We start from the raw sequence: 16177 nt of genomic DNA, 5'->3' as shown, positions 1-16177 counted from the left end.
CTCTCTAACATCTTCATCCCCATCGTACGGGTGAAAATACTGAGGCTCAGAGAACAGAGCCACTGGCCCAGACAGGCACAGCTCAGTAAAGACCCTAGCATGACTTGAACTTGAACTTCAAGTTCTGTCTCAGGATGACTGTCTTAAGTGCCACACGAGCCCTGCTTTCCAGAAAAGGAAACTGAGGCACCACGTGGCCGAGCAGTCCCTAGTGGCAGAGCAGGCTCTTCAACCTGAAAGTTAACTCCACAGCACCTGCGCTTGCTTGGCAGCCCCTGTGGGACCGCAGGTGGAGCCAGGTGGAAGGTGGGTGGAGATGCCACTTGAAGGTATTCCCTTCCAGCCCCTTAGGGACGCCCAGCAGCAGGGGCCTGGAGACTTTGCAAGTCCAAGGACAAGTTGGTGACATGATTTTAGGTTTCAGCAGGTGGCCACGCTTGGGTTCTGGTCCTTGTGGGCAATTTCACCTCCCTGGGCTTCTGTTTCCTCCTCTGTGAAATGGGCTTATCGGTGCATTCGCTGGGCCGGCTGAGAGTGTCAGAGGGGAGGTATGAAAAGTACTGGGGGGCTGTGGTCAAGCTGAGACCTAGCAGCAGGTGCCTCTTCTTCCATCTCCTGCCAGAAACACAAGTTGAAGACCCCTTAGCTGAAACGCTTGGGACCGGAAGTGTTCAGATATTTCAGATTCTGGGCTGCTTGCATATACCTAGTGAGATGTCCAAGGGGGTGGGGCCCAGATCTACACAGCATTCACGTGCGTTTCGTAGCTTGCACACATGGCCTGAAGGAGCTCTTAGACATGGCTGTGACCGTGACACAACACTTGGGATCAGCTGTACGGCATCAGCTTGCGGCATCAGGGCAGAGCTCAGACGGTTTTGCGTTTGCGAGTATTTTGGATTTCGAGTTAGTCATCCTCAGGCTGTCGCCGCTGTCCGTCTCCCAGCTTTCATGTGTGCCCGTGGGAGGGGAGGGTGTGGAGCGATGGCCATGCAGAGTCAGCCTGACTCTCAGCTCCAGCTACGTTCTAGCTGTGCACAGAGCTCTGGCCGGCCACCTCCCTGTATCAGGAGCAGTATCAGAGAAAGTTCGCACTCCACGATAGTAGACGTGACTGTCTAATAGTAGGTTGAGTCATCTCAATGCTGAGTCCTGTGGCAGGCAGAGAGTAAGAGAATAGCCCTGCAGCTTACCCGGTCCCCAGCGTTTAGGATGGAAGAAGGGAAACTTAGGCTCAGAATTGAAAAACCTGAACCCCGTGTCACAGCCCCCAGCCTTGGCGGAGTCTGACTGGGGCCTGAGCTCCAGTAGAAAACCCATCTGCCTGCTCTCCTTGTAACATTGAGGTCCCCGCAGTAAGGGAAATGGGTTCTCTGCAGTGGGAAAAGGCACAGCGGATAGAAAAGGAAGCGGTAGCTGTTCGCTCCTGCCAGATTAACGGGTTCCCTTAGTGTCTGTGTTAAAGCCAGGTTTATTGAGTTACAATTTTAATATTTCAAGTTGCCAGTTTTTAAGAGCACGCTTTGATGGGTGTTGACAGTACCTACAATTGTGGAACCACCATCCCCATCAGAACATGGAACATTGCTACCACCCCAGACGTCGGCATCCACGGCTCCATCTGGCTGTGGCTTTGCCTGTGCTGGGATTTTCTGCCTGTGGAGGTCTGCGGTATTTAGCCTCTGTGTCTGGCATCCTTCACTTTAACATTCGAGATTCATCCATGCTCTGGGTAATCAGTAACGCCTTTGGATTGCCCCTATCCCCTTGTTGATCAGTTTCACTATTTATTTGCCAGCAGTTGGGCATCTGGGCCATTACAAATAAATCTGCTATGAATATTCACGTTGAAATCCTTGTGTGGACGTCTGTTCTTAGCTCTCTTGGGTGTGCACCTCCATGTGGACATGCCGATTCATCGAGTATCAGGTGTTAAAAGAATTGCCGCCCTGTTGCCCAAAAGTCGCTGCCCCTACTTTTTTGTACGTACGTATGTATGACAGTTCCAGTTTCTCCGCAGTCTTTCCCACTCATTTTCTTTGTGATAATAGCCATTCCAGTCCCCGTGCAATGATGTCTCACTATGCTTTGTTTTGCATTTTTCCGACAGCCAATGATACCAATGATACCAAGCATCTTCTTATGTGCTTATCGGCCCCTTGTGTATCTTCTTTGGAGAAAAGTCCATTCAGATCCTTGACCCATTTTTAATTTCCTTTTAAACTGTTCATTCTTGTTATAAGAGTTCTATTTCCTATACATACAAGCCCCTGCAGATGCATAATTTGCAGATAGGCGTCCCTGTCCGTGAGTGATCTTTTCGCTTTCTTGATGCCATCCTTAGAAGTGCAAAAGTTGATCCTCTTGGTGGCTCATCTGTCGTTTCCTTTCATTCTTTATGTGCTTGGTATCATTTGGTGTCAAGCTAGGAAGACACCACCCCCAGATTTAATGAACTCCTGTGTTGTCCTTTAAGAGTTTTATCATTTTGGCCTTACATTTAGGTCTTTATTCCATTTTGACTTAAATTTTGTATATGGAGTGAGATAGGGGCCTGGCTTTATTCTTTGATGTGTGGATTTTCAGTTGTTCCAGCACCAGTTGTTGAAAAGACAATTCACTACGGAATGGTTAAAAATCGAGGGACCATAAATGTGAATGTTTATTGCTATATTCTTAATTGCGTTCCATTGGGCCAGTACTCTGCGGCCCTGATCACTGTAGCTATGTAGTAGTTTTGAAATCAGGAAATGTGAGCCTTCCAACTCTGTTCTTTTCAATATTGTTTTGGCTATACTGCATCCCTTGCATTTCCATATGAGTTTGATGAACAGCTTATCAGTTTCTAGAAAAGAGGGATTTTGATAATGAATATGTTGAATCTAGAACTGTTTTGGAAGTGTTGCCATTTTAACAATATTAAGTCTTCCAATCCATGAACATAGGATGTCTTTCCATTTATTTCATTCTTTGAGTTCTTTCAAGTAATGTTTTCAGTTTTTATTATATGACCCTTGCATGTCTTTTATGAATTTAATCCTAAGTATTTTGTTGTTTTGAGAACTATTATAAATGGAATTATTTTCTTAGTCTAATTTTTGGAGTGTTTACTGCTAGCGCTAGTATAGAAAAATGCAGGTGTTTTTTTTTTTTAATATTTATCTAGTGTTCCAGTGTCCTACAGCCTTGCATAATGTATTTATTAGTCTGAAGAGTTTTTGTGTGTGTGTGTATTCCTTGGCTTTCTGGAATAAATCCCAGTTGGTCGTGGTGTAGAATCCGATTTTTATATGTTACTAGGCTTATCTGCTGTGTTTAAGAATGTTTGTATCTGTGTTCTTTTTTTTTTTTTTTAAGATTTATGTATTTGAAAGAATTACAAAGAGGAGGGAAGGAGGGAGGGAGGGAGGGAGGGAGGGAGGGAGGGAGGGAGGGAGGGAAGGATAGAAGAGAAAAAGAGAGAGAGAGAAAGATCTTCCATCTACTGGGGCACTCCCCAAATTGCCACAGTGGCCAGTGCTGGGCCAGGCTGGGCCTCACTGAAGCCAGGAGCCAGGAGCTTCATTTGAGTCTCCCACGTGGGTGCAGGGGCCCAAGGACTTGGGCCGTCTTCCACCACTTTACCAGGCACATTAGCAGGGAGCTGGATCATAAGTAGAAGAGCTGGGACTTGAACCAGAACCCATATGGGATGCCAGCATTGCCGGCAGCAGCTTTACCCACTGCACCCCAACACCGGCCGTGTATCTGTGTTTTAAGAGTTGTTAGTTGTAGTGTGCTTTGCTTATGTGTGTGTGTGTGTGTGTGTTTGTGTGTCTGACTTTGGAATCAGAGTAACATTGACCATAAAGTGAATAGTGAAGTGTTTCCCCCTCTTGTGTTTTCTTGGAAGATTTTGTGAAGAGTTCCCTTTAACTTATTATAGAATTCACTCGACAAGGAAGCTGCCTTGGCCTGGGCCCTGGGGGTACAGGGTTTGGTACAGGGAGTTCATTACCTGTTAAGGCTTTTTCTCTAAGTCTGTCTAGATTTTCTTATTCCTGAATACGTGCTTTTGTTTACATTTGTAGGAATTAGTCTGCTTCATCTTGATTATCTAATTTGGTAGAATATTATTGCTTATAGGAATTTTTGTAAACCTTTTTATTTCTGTAAGGTCAATAAGCCTAAGAGGTGTTTTAGATTCCCTTCATCAGGTTGAGGAAGTTTTAGGCTGAGAGTTTGTCATGATGCATGTTGAATTTTGTTATATTTTAATGTCTGTTAGTACCTATAAAGATGATTTTTCTTTTTTCTCTCAGTATTGGAATTATAGGAGTTAGTTTTCAGCTGTTAACACCAATTTGAATTTCTGGGGTAAACTCCATTTGCTCTGATGTGGGTTCTCAGTTTTTGTTTTCAATGTGTTACTGCTTACCTCGCTGATGTTTTGTTAACGTTTCTGCATGTATATTTCTGAGGGATATCAGCCTGTAGTTTGTTACTTAATGATTTTCTCTAGTTTTGAATCAGCAGGATGCCAGCCTCGTAAAATGGGTTGGGGATGTCCTTGCCTCTTCTGTGTGATTTCTTCCTTGACCGTCTGATCACATTCGTCAGTGACCCTCTGGGTCTGCACCCGTGCCCTCAGTCTCAGGCACTCTGTGACCGTGTCAGGTTGTCTGTCTCTTCCGGACGGAACTTTGTTTCCGGTGACTTCCGGGTTGTCTCACTTAAGTTTTGAAGTGCTCCGCGTGGACCTGTCCATCATCGTTTTGGCTGCTTTAGCGCCTGTCATTTCTGTACTGATGCTTGTTACTGTTGATTTGGGTCTTTCTCTTCCTGTAATCTTTCTGGCTGGAAGTTTATCACTTTTGAGGAGTTTTTGAAAAGAATCACCACCCTTTGGCTTCATTGTTTTTTTTCTCTATTCTGTTTGTCAATTTCTATTTCATTCATTTCTGCTTTTACCCACATCACATCCCTCCTTCTGCTTACTTTATAAATGTAATCTTCCTAGACCTCTTAATATGGGATCCTATACAGCTGGTTTTCAATCTTGTTTTCTAATTTAATTATTTTTAAAAGTTTGTCGTTTTTAAAAAATTTTTAAGGTACACAAACTTCATACATACAAATTTGGGAACATAGTGATATTTCACACCCAACCTTCCCTCCCACCCACACTCCTACCCTTCCTCCTCCTTCCTCTCTTATTCCCTCTTAATTTTACAATGATCTACTTTCAGTATACTTTATACTCATAGATTAACCCTACACTAAGGGTTCAACAAATAGTAAGAAGAAAAAAACCACTGTTCCTCAACAGTGGAGACAAGGGCTGTAAACAATCATTGAATCTCAAAATGTCAGTTTCACTCCTCTACATAAACATTTCTGGTACTCTGTTAGTTACCACAGATCAGGGAAAACATGGTGTTTGTCTTTTGGGGACTGGCTTATTTCACTAAGTATACTGGTTTCCAGTTGCATACATTTTATTGCAAAAGACAAGATGTCATTCTTTTTTACAGCTGAGTAGTATTCTTTGGTAAACTTACCACATTTTACGCAGTCATCATTTGATGGGCATTGGGGTTGATTCCATATCTTGGCTATTGTGAATTGAGCTGCAATGAACACATTGTCTTCCACAATGGCTGTACTAGTTTACTTCCCACCAACAGTGGATTAGGGAACCTTTTTCCCCACATCCTTGCCAGCATTTGGTATGTGTTGATTTCTGTATGAGAGCCCTTCTAACTGGGGTGAAGTGGAACCTCATTGTGGTTTTGATTTGCATTTTCCTGATGGCTAGTGATCCTGAGCATTTTTTCATGTGTCTGTTGGCCATTTAAGTTTCCTCCTTTGAAAAATGCCTGTGCAAGTTCTTTGTTGTTGTTGAGTTTCTTGAGCTATTTGTGGATTCTGGATATTAATCCTTTATCAGTTTAATAGTTTGCAAATATTTTCTCCCATTCTGTCAGTTGCCTCTTCACTGTGCTGAGTGTTTTCCTTTGCAATGCAGAAGTGTCTTAGTTTGATGTAACCCCTTTTGTCTATTTTTGCTTTGATTGCCTGTGCTTTTGGGGTCTTTTTCAAGAAGAAGTCTTTGCCTATGCCAGTATCCTGTAGGGTTTCCCCAGTGTTCTCCTCTAGTAATTTGATGGTATCAGGTCATAGATTTAGATCTGTGATCCATTTTGGAATTGATTTTTGTATAATGTGTAAGGTAGGGGTCTTGTTTCTTACTTCTGCACGCAGAGATCCAATTTTCCCAGCATTGTTTGTTCAAGAGACTCTCCTTTCTCCAGGGATTGATTTTTAACTCCTTTGTCAAAGAGTAATTGGTTGTACATTTCGTAGATTGATTCCTGGGGATTCTATTCTGTTCCATTGGTCTACATATCTATTTTTGTGCCAGTACCAGGCTGTTTTGGTTATAACTGCCCTGCAGTATGTCTTGAAATCTGATGCTGTGATGCCTCCAGCTTCATTGTTGTTGGTTAAGATTGCTTTAGCTATTTGTAGTCTTTTATGTGTCCATATGAATTTTAGCATTATTTTTTCTAGATCTGAGAACAGTCATTCTAACATAATTATTTAATACTGTACATAAGCACTGCTTTAGCTACATCCTGCAAATTCTGAAATGTTTTTGTTTATATATATTTCAAAACATTTTATAATTTCACATATTTAAAAGTTTCATATTCGATAAGTTGTAACTTTTCTAAGATATATTTTTTGTTCTTATAGTTTAATTCTGGTATGGTCATAGATTATAGTTAATATGATTTTGAGATTTTCTTGCTTTACCTAACTTTTTTTCTGGAAGCCAGTTATGTGTGTATTAGACTATGTGATATTGTCCACTCTATTTTTAGTCTTTTTTTTACTCTTAGTTACTGGGAGAAGCAGGTTGAAATCTCCAGTCATATTTGTGGATTTGTCTGTTTCTTGCTTTGGTTCTCCCCATTTTTGCTTCATGTATTTTGAAGCTGTGTTCTCAGCTTTAAATCCTAAACATTGGCATTTCGGATTGTTACACACGCTTGATGAGTTGACCTTTGCATCACTATGCAGGGTCTCCTGTTATCCTGGTAATATGTATCATTATTAAGTGAAGTGAGGATTTTTTTTAGATTTATTTTTGTATTTGAAAGGCAGAGCAGTAGAGAGGTGGGTAGTGAGAGAGAGACATCATCATTCCCCAAATGGTCTCAACGTTCAGGGCTGTACAAGGCCCAGGCCAGGCTGAAGCCAGGAGCCAGGAACTTTGTCTGGGAGAACTTGAGTCATCATCTACTGCTTCCCGGGCACATTAGGCAGGAGCTGGATCAGAGTGGAGTAACCAGGACTCAAACTGGCTCTCTGATAGAGGAGGCAGGCATCACAGCAGTGGTTTAACCCACAGTGCACAATGCCAGCCCCTAGCTTGTGTATAATAATATCCGGTGCATTTCCTTCTTTCTTTATATTAATAGTTTGCAAGATATATCTTTATTCATCCTTTTACTTTTAACCTACTTCTTTCTATTTAAATAGATTTCTCATAGATAATATATTGTTAGGTCTTGCTTTTTAATTAAGTATGACATTCTATTTGGGATATTGAAAGCATTTGCATTTTAAAAATTTTGAGATTGTAGAAAGTAAATCTACTGTCTTTCTATTTGTTTGTCATTAATCTCCTTTGTTTTTTATATTCTGTCCATTTTCCTACATTATTTTAGACTCAGAATTGTCATGATTCCATTTTCTCCACAATTGACTTATTAGCTATGTCTTTTATTTTTGTGGTTTCTTTGGGTTTTAAGCTATATTTATTTTACTTATGTATTTATTTATTTTAGAGAGAGAGAGAGAGAGAGCTCCCATCCTCTGGTTTACTCCCCAGATGCCTACAAGGGCTGGAGCTGGGCTGGGGCTGGGCTGGAGAAGCCAGAAGCCAGAAACTCCATCCAGGTCTCCCACATCTGTGGCAATATCTCAGCCGCTTGAGCCATCCTGCTGCCTCCCAGGGTCTGCATTAGTGGGAAGCTGGAGCCAGAAATGGAACTCCAGTGTGGAACGTGGGCGTCTTAACTGCTAGGCCAAGCACCTACCCCTAAACTATAGATTTTTAATATATTACAGTTTGCCTTCAAAGAATTGTGCATACTTTTCCATATTGTGCAAGAACCTTTCAGTAATATATTCTGTTTCCCAATCCTGGTCTTTGGGTTGTTGTCATACAGTTCACTTTTACATAGAATTGCCACAGTTTATATTCTTACTATTTTTCCAGTGAGCAGTTACCTTTTTTTAGAGGAATTAAAAAGAGAAATAGATCTCATACTCACGCAGCACAGTCCTCAGCACTCTTCATTTGTTTCTATAGATCCAGGTTCTTATTTGGTATCATTTTTCTTGGATCAGAAGAATTTCCTTTAAAAATGCCTCTATTGTAGGTCTGACTCTTTTTGGTGTGTGTTTAAAGTCTGTGTTTCATCTTTATTTGTGTAAGATCCTATCACTGAGTTTACAGTTCTAGGCTGATGTTTTCTTTATTCCATGTCTTCCTGGTGGCATAATCCCTGATGAAAAGTCTGTTGTCATTCTTACTTTGGACATAATTTTCCCCTACCTGTCTACTTTTTTTTTTTTTTTGGGGGGGGGTAGGCAGAGTTAGACAGAGAGAGACAGTGAGAGAGAAAGAGACAGAAAGAAAGGTTTTCCTTCCATTGGTTCACCCCCCCAAATGGCTGCTATGGTTGGCACACTGTGCTGATCCAAAGCCAGGAGCCAGGTGCTTCCTCCTGGTCTCCCATGCAGGTGCAGGGCCCAAGCACTTGGGCCATCCTCCACTGCCTTCCTGGCCACAGCAGAGAGCTGGACTGGGAGAGGAGCAACTGGGACAGAATCCGATGCCCCAACTATGACTAGAACCTGGGGTGCTGGTGCCACAGGAGGAGGATTAGCCTAGTGAGCCACGGCACCAGCCTACCTGTCTACTATTAAGATATTTTTTATTGATGTTCCACAATTTGGATGTGATGTTGTGTCTTAATGGTGATTTCTTTTCTTTTACTTATTTCTTTTTTGAAAGTCAAAGTTACAGAAAGAGGGAAAGACACAGACACAGAGATCTTTCATCCATCGGTTCTTTCCCCAAATGGCTGCCTTGGCTGGAGCCAGGAGCTTCTTACAAGTTTTCCATGTGGGTCCAGGGGCCCAAGTACTTGGTCCCTCTTCCACCGCTTTCCCAGGTGCATTAGCAGGGAGCTGGATCAGAAGTAGAGCAGCCAGGACTAGAACTCTGCTGCCCATATCGGATGCCGGTGTCATAGCTGGTGGCTTAAACTGCTACACTGCAATACCAGCCCCAGTGGTGCTTTCTGTATTCTGCTTGGGCTACGTTAAGCATCTTAAGTGTAGATGTGTAGTTTTTGACCAATCTGAAAAAATTTTTGCCATTTTTCAAGTAATTTTTTTTTTTAATTTTTGACAGGCAGAGTAGACAGTGAGAGAGAGAAAGATAGAGAGAAAGGTCTTCCTTTGCCGTTGGTTCACCCTCCAATGGCCACCGTGGTAGGCGCACTGCGGCCGGCGCACCGCGCCGGTCCGATGGCAGGAGCCAGATGCTTCTCCTGGTCTCCCATGGGGTGCAGGGCCCAAGAACTTGGGCCATCCTCCACTGCACTCCCTGGCCACAGCAGAGAGCTGGCTTGGAAGAGGGGCAACCGGGATAGGATCGGTGCCCCGACCGGGACTAGAACCCGGTGTGCCGGCGCCGCAAGGCGGAGGATTAGCCTATTGAGCCGCGGCGCCGGCCTCAAGTAATTTTTTACCTCCTATTTTCTGCAGCTTCATTGTGTTTCTGTGTGTGTGTGTGTTTGTGTTAAACTGCTGGATATTGTCCAAGCTCTATTCAGTTTTCCCTACCTGTTAGCCTCTCTGATTTTCATGTTTAATGGTTTATCCTGTCCCTGTGTTCAGTTGCCCTTACCCATGCTCCAACTTGGAAACTGCCTATAGGCGGTCAGCTGGGCCTGCCAGGGTGCTCCTATCTCTCCCTCTCTCCCTATCTCCATCTTTCCCTCTCTCCCTCTCTCCCTCTGAGAGTGCCAGTCCCAGAGCGGCTCTGTCACACTTTGTGGTTACCTGCATCAGGAGGGGAAACCCCACCGCAGGTCATCCTTAACATTCAGGAGTGAAAATCTCCCTCCCCAGCGGTGTTGTATTTGACGTGCAAATCTAAGATATGAAGATAGGATTGGGACTCTGTCTTGCTTTTCATTGGCTTCCTTCTTTTCCTATGTTAGTGCAGGCTACAGCACTGCCTTCCCAGTGGTTGCAAAACCTTCCTTCAAGTTCTTGTTCCAGAATTGCTTAACTTGTCCAGCAGGATCTAGCAGGAGAGGCCAGGACAGTCTTGTTTCTGGGTATGGGAAATGTGGCCTCGGCCTCTCTGGCCTGACACCTGGGACTTGGAGCGTGTGGGGGCAGACTGTGCATGTCACATGATAGAATCCACATGGCCATTTGTCGAACATGCGTGTGACTGAGACTCTTCCTGGTCAGAAATGATTGCATGTGAATGGCCAGGGGTCCCTGCGCAGGGAGGACCTGTTCAATAGGAGGCTACTTCACCAGGTTCAAGGGGTGCAGAAAAATTTTGAAAATTTTGGAATTTTGTGGTTTTCCTGTAATGCATATTTGCCATGAATCCTTTGAAGTCCCCATGTACGCATAGATTATAAAATTGGAAGCACCCTTGGATGTGGAAAAGACAAAAGAAGTGCTTGCTTTAAAGAAATGTGAGTGTGGCCCCTCGGCCACAGGGCGTGTAACTGGCTCCCCTCCCTCCCGTTGCCAGGTTTAGGGTCTGTGATTCCTGTTCACTGAATTCACCCTGGCCCAGGTGCTCTGCTCAGCTCTCCCCGTGTCGTGCAATTCCCGTGTGATTGTCTTCATTTTCCCAAATGGTGACCATGACGCTTTCTTTGCAAGCATAGGTGGTTGTTTAAGGAAGGGTTGGTACCTCAACGGAGGTCTTGGTCCCGAAGCCCATGCTTTGGCTTTGCTCCCCATATACTTTGTACCCTGCTAGGTGACCCACTGTCCCCATTGTGCCCACAGCTGACAATGAAAACAACATTGCCTCCAACCAGTCCCGGTCACCACCTGCTGTTGTGGAAGAGAAGTGGAAACCCCAGGCTCAGAGGAACAGTGCCAATAACAGTAGGTGTCCCAACGGGGGCCGGGGCAAGAGCACGTGCAGGGGGGTCCTACTGTACCCATTCTGGTCGCTCCCCTCTGACCCCCATTTGCATCACCTGTGCCTCCCGTGACAATGCAAGGTGACACATAACCGTTGCTTAAGCACTTTTCTCATTTTATTGATTTGTTTGAAAGGCAGACAGACAGACAGATCTTCCATCCCATTGGTTCACTTCCCAAATGCCTGCAACAGAGCCCAGCCAATGCCAGGAGCCAAGAAACTTAGCCTGGGTTCCCAAAGTGGGTAGCAAGGCCATCACCTGCTGCCACCCAGGGTGTGCATTAGCAGGAATATGGAGTTGGGAGCAGAGTTGGGACACAAACCCAGGCCTCCACTATGGGATGTGTGTGTCCTAGCTAGCATCTTAACCACGAGGCCAAACTCCTATCCCTGCAGAAATTCTATGGACATAGGTGGGCCTAGGGGAAGGTGACGGATTTTTGCTGTGTATAGACAGAAGGCGACAATTAGTGACCAAATCAAAACCAAAACCAAAACCCACTTCTGCCATCTCTGTTGGCTGCTCTTCCCTGCTACCATGGCCCCATATATTTCACTCACTACCTATACTACCTCCTATATTTGGAGGCAATTCCTACCCTGAGGAAGAGGTTGGACTGGGCTGGTTGACTTCTAAGACCCAGGTGAATGTGACTCAAAAAACACCAGTGTTGCACACAGCTCACTGTAGTCTGGCCCCATATCCGTGGCAGGCATTCCTAGTCAATCACGGAACTTTCTCCCAGTGAGAAAGCAGCCAGCACCACCAGTTCCTGTACCAGATAACAGATCTGTTCATCCTCTCTAATACGCTTAGAGTATAGGCTGCTGTGTCGAACCGAGCAGCCTCGAATGCCTGCTTTAATCACATCTCTCTCTGTGTCCCCTGCCAGCCACGACCGGTGGCTTAACACCCAACAGCATGATCCCCGAGAAGGAGAGGCAGAACATCGCGGAGCGGCTGCTGCGGGTCATGTGCGCCGACCTGGGGGCGCTGAGCGTCGTCAGCGGGAAGGAGTTCCTGAAGTTGGCCCAGACCTTGGTGGACAGCGGCGCCCGCTATGGCGCCTTCTCGGTCACCGAGATCCTGGGCAACTTCAACACGCTGGCGCTGAAGCACCTGCCGCGCATGTACAACCAGGTGAAGGTGAAAGTGACGTGCGCCCTGGGCAGCAACGCCTGCCTGGGCATCGGCGTCACCTGCCACTCACAGAGCGTCGGCCCCGACTCCTGCTACATCCTCACCGCCTACCAGGCTGAGGGCAACCACATCAAGAGCTACGTGCTGGGAGTGAAGGGCGCGGACATCCGCGACAGCGGCGACCTGGTGCACCACTGGGTGCAGAACGTGCTGTCGGAGTTCGTGATGTCGGAGATCAGGACAGTGTACGTGACGGACTGCCGGGTGAGCGCGTCCGCCTTCTCCAAGGCCGGCATGTGCCTTCGCTGCTCAGCCTGTGCCTTGAACTCGGTGGTGCAGAGCGTGCTGAGCAAGCGGACGCTGCAGGCCCGGAGCATGCACGAGGTCATCGAGCTGCTGAATGTGTGCGAGGACCTGGCAGGCTCCACGGGCCTGGCCAAGGAGACCTTCGGGTCGCTGGAGGAGACCCCGCCGCCGCCCTGCTGGAACTCCGTGACGGACTCGCTGCTGCTGGTGCACGAGCGCTACGAGCAGATCTGCGAGTTCTACAGCCGCGCCAAGAAGATGAACCTCATCCAAAGCCTCAATAAACACCTGCTCAGCAACCTGGCCGCCATCCTGACGCCCGTCAAGCAGGCGGTCATCGAGCTGAGCAACGAGAGCCAGCCCACCCTGCAGCTGGTGCTGCCCACCTACGTGAGGCTGGAGAAGCTCTTCACGGCCAAGGCCAACGACGCGGGCACCGTCAGCAAGCTGTGCCACCTCTTCCTGGAGGCGCTCAAGGAGAACTTCAAGGTGCACCCCGCCCACAAGGTGGCCATGATCCTGGACCCGCAGCAGAAGCTGCGGCCCGTGCCGCCCTACCAGCACGAGGAGATCATCGGCAAGGTGTGCGAGCTCATCAGTGAGGTCAAGGAGTCGTGGACCGAGGAGGCTGACTTTGAGCCGGCCGCCAAGAAGCCCCGCTCCGCCGCCACCGAGAGCCCCGCCGCGCAGGAGGATGACCGGCTGGGCAAGAACGAGGTGTACGACTACCTGCAGGAGCCCCTCTTCCAGGCCACCCCTGATCTCTTCCAGTACTGGTCGTGCGTGACCCAAAAGCACACGAAACTGGCCAAGCTCGCCTTCTGGCTCCTGGCGGTTCCGGCCGTGGGGGCGCGAAGCGGGTGTGTAAATATGTGTGAACAAGCACTTCTAATCAAAAGGAGGCGGCTGCTCAGTCCGGAAGATATGAACAAACTCATGTTTCTGAAATCCAACATGCTTTAAGATGTTAACTTCGGGGGAAAAAAATAAGAAAACAGCAGAGAACATTAGAAAACACACACACACACACACACAAAACACTGTCACAAACAAAGAAAAGGAATTTAAGTTCTAAACACTGTGGACCTCATTCTAACTGCCCCCTGGAAACTTAAGTGCTTTTTTACCGGTGTGTGTGTGTGTGTGCATGTGTGTACACACCCACACCCAGGGGTGCGTGTCCGAACACGTGTGCCGTGGCAGTAGGGGCGTGGAGGCCTCTGCGCCCGTCTCCATGGCCAGAGCAGCCTCGCACACGCGTGTACACACATACCACCCTGGTGCATGCCCACGTGCCTGCTTGCAGGCGCATGCGCATTGAGCTGGGTGTGTCAGGAAGGGGAGGGGGAGGGAGGAGGGCGGGCTGGTGCCCTCCCCCTCTTGGGAAGGGTCTTAGAAGACTTGGTGTTCAGGTGCGCAGATGGGGGGAAACTGAGGTTGTGAAACGTTCAGGCAGCTGAGATCTGGAGTGACTTGATGCCCGCTCTCCTCCTCCTCCCCAGCCCCGCCCCTCCCCTGCCCCCTGCTGCTCTGCCACGGAGTCTCCCGCCGCCGGCACCAGATGGACAGTGTGTGCACTGGACTTGGCTTCTCGTTCACCTTCAGGGCATTGAGCTGCCGCCCCCCCGTGCCGCCTCTCTGGTGCGCGGGGGCAGCCGCCTTAGAAACACATCTATCTATCTCCCCAAATCAGGAAAGGAGACTTTTCAGACTATAAAGCTGACGTTTTTGCTTTTTAATATAAGAGAGAGGAAGGAAGAAAAAAAAAAAGACATTTTTCAGAGAAGTATAGATACCGTCTCCACTCCTTAATGGGTTTTTTTCTCCTAACATGATAGCAAGTTCCACCGTTTTTGGGGGTCCGTTCTGTTTTGTCAGATGCGATGTAGACTCTGCTAGGAGGCACTGAATGTCTGTAACTTATGTTTGGGAGTTTCGTTTGCCGTTTCTGTTCCTCGAGTCACACTGTAAACTAGCTCATCTCAGTGGTCTAGTCGGTACCCTAGGATTTCACTAACCTTTGCTGTACAGTAAGGTTTTCATGTATCTCGGCGGCCAAGGTCAAGTACTTGGCTGTGCTGTCTGGGAGACCAAGGCTGAGGGAGGAGGGGCGGGTTCCATGGATGTCGGTCCAATGGACGCCATAGCAGTGGGGGTGGGGTGGGGTGGGGTGGGCGTGTGGCTTGAGGGGTCCTCCCCCACGCAGGTGGAGGAGCCTCCCTCCTGCTCCGCGTGTCTGGTCCCACACATGTCTGACCGCGTGCCCAGAGTCCATTACACTGCTCACCCGCTTCCAGCCCCTTCCAGCTCAGCAGGGGCTCCCGAGATGATCCTCGTGCACCCTCACCATACCCAGGCCCACAGCCACTTTTTCCTTTCCGGGGGCTCCAGGGTTCCCATGGGTCCACTACCCGCCACCCTCCAGGGGTCCGCATGGGCCCCCAGCCACCTCCCCGTGGGCCAGGCAGCCGTTGCAAGGGTGCAGGGCATCCGGCCACGCTCAACTTGATGCTGTGAAAGACGCCTTCAGGCTTTCCTTCCCCATCCCCCCACTGCAAGCACCGAGGGTCCACGCCCCCAGCCCACGTGCTGGAAGTGGCTGCCCCTGACCTCCACCCCGCCCACCTCTCCATGAATAAGGCACTGGGGTCCTACAGCCCCCTGCCCCCATGACCACAGGGCTCCTTCAGGCTCAGAGTGAACCCCCCCATGGTGGGAGGCTGTGGGCAGAGGCGCCTTCTCCCATCTTGGGGGTGGACCGAGTGCACCCCTTTCCCTCGAAAAGCATTACTCAACTGTGAGATACCTCGACTACAAAAAGCACTGTACTGCAGCCCTCCCCGGCTCCCGGGCAGGAGCGGGAGCAGAACCGGCAAACGAACTCGCGGCTTAGGATTGTGCATCCAGAACACTGGCCTTGGGGGCTGAACCCGTGCACCTCGCCTGCCTCCAGAGCACTGACCCTGCTCTTCCCGCCGGAGTCTGGGACTTCCTGAGATGAATCATAGCAGGCTGTTGCCACCCTCACCCCAGCAAGCCATGGGCTCAAAGGACCCTCCTCCTGCACTGGAGCGGGAGCCAGAGAGATCCGGGCGCGAACTGAACGTCACTTCCCAGGGAGAGTGGAGGCATCGGCACACATTTGGGTTGGACCCTCGGGGACGGTCACAAGCTGGTCTCAGGGTTGCTGCTGATGTCAGATGCCTACTGCAACACGTTCCTGCAGCCTTGCTTGCCTGGCACGGAGGGTAGGAGCCGCCCACTTGGTGCGTCAGCGAGGGCAGAGTTTGGAGCGCACTGTTTGTCTCCCTGGGGCAGAGTTGCGCGGTGGGCCCTGTCACTGAGCCATTGAGCTAGTAGAGACGCCTCGCCTTCCTGCAAAGCCATCAGCAACCAGGCCTGTGCATGCCTGTTGAGCCCTTGGCATCCTTCTCCTGGGAGACGGTCTGCCCTTCGGAAGGGAAGTTGGAGTAAGGCCAGTTAAA

At 48.2% G+C, this 16177-nt stretch overlaps 1 protein-coding gene across 5 annotated transcripts in view; it reads left to right on the top strand.

Moving 5' to 3' along the window:
- The window catches only part of ZNF618 (zinc finger protein 618), a 171222-nt gene extending 156401 nt beyond the window's left edge, over positions 1–14821 (top strand). For 3 of the 5 annotated variants that reach the window (XM_062207713.1, XM_062207712.1, XM_062207710.1), the window contains 2 exons: positions 11104–11205; positions 12139–14820. In XM_062207713.1, coding sequence (XP_062063697.1) covers positions 11104–11205; positions 12139–13655 — 1619 coding nt within the window. In that variant the 3' untranslated portion in view covers positions 13656–14820. Of the gene's footprint in view, positions 1–11103; positions 11206–12138 lie in introns of all 5 variants that reach the window. The other 2 variants (XM_062207711.1, XM_062207709.1) reach the window with 1 other exon arrangement.
- The last annotated feature ends 1356 nt before the right edge of the window (positions 14822–16177 follow it).

Source organism: Lepus europaeus, chromosome 12 (genome assembly GCF_033115175.1).
Source record: "Lepus europaeus isolate LE1 chromosome 12, mLepTim1.pri, whole genome shotgun sequence".
Classification (NCBI taxonomy): domain Eukaryota; kingdom Metazoa; phylum Chordata; class Mammalia; order Lagomorpha; family Leporidae; genus Lepus; species Lepus europaeus.
Note: the sequence above shows the minus strand (reverse complement) of the source record. Positions and strands in the feature narration are given on the sequence as shown.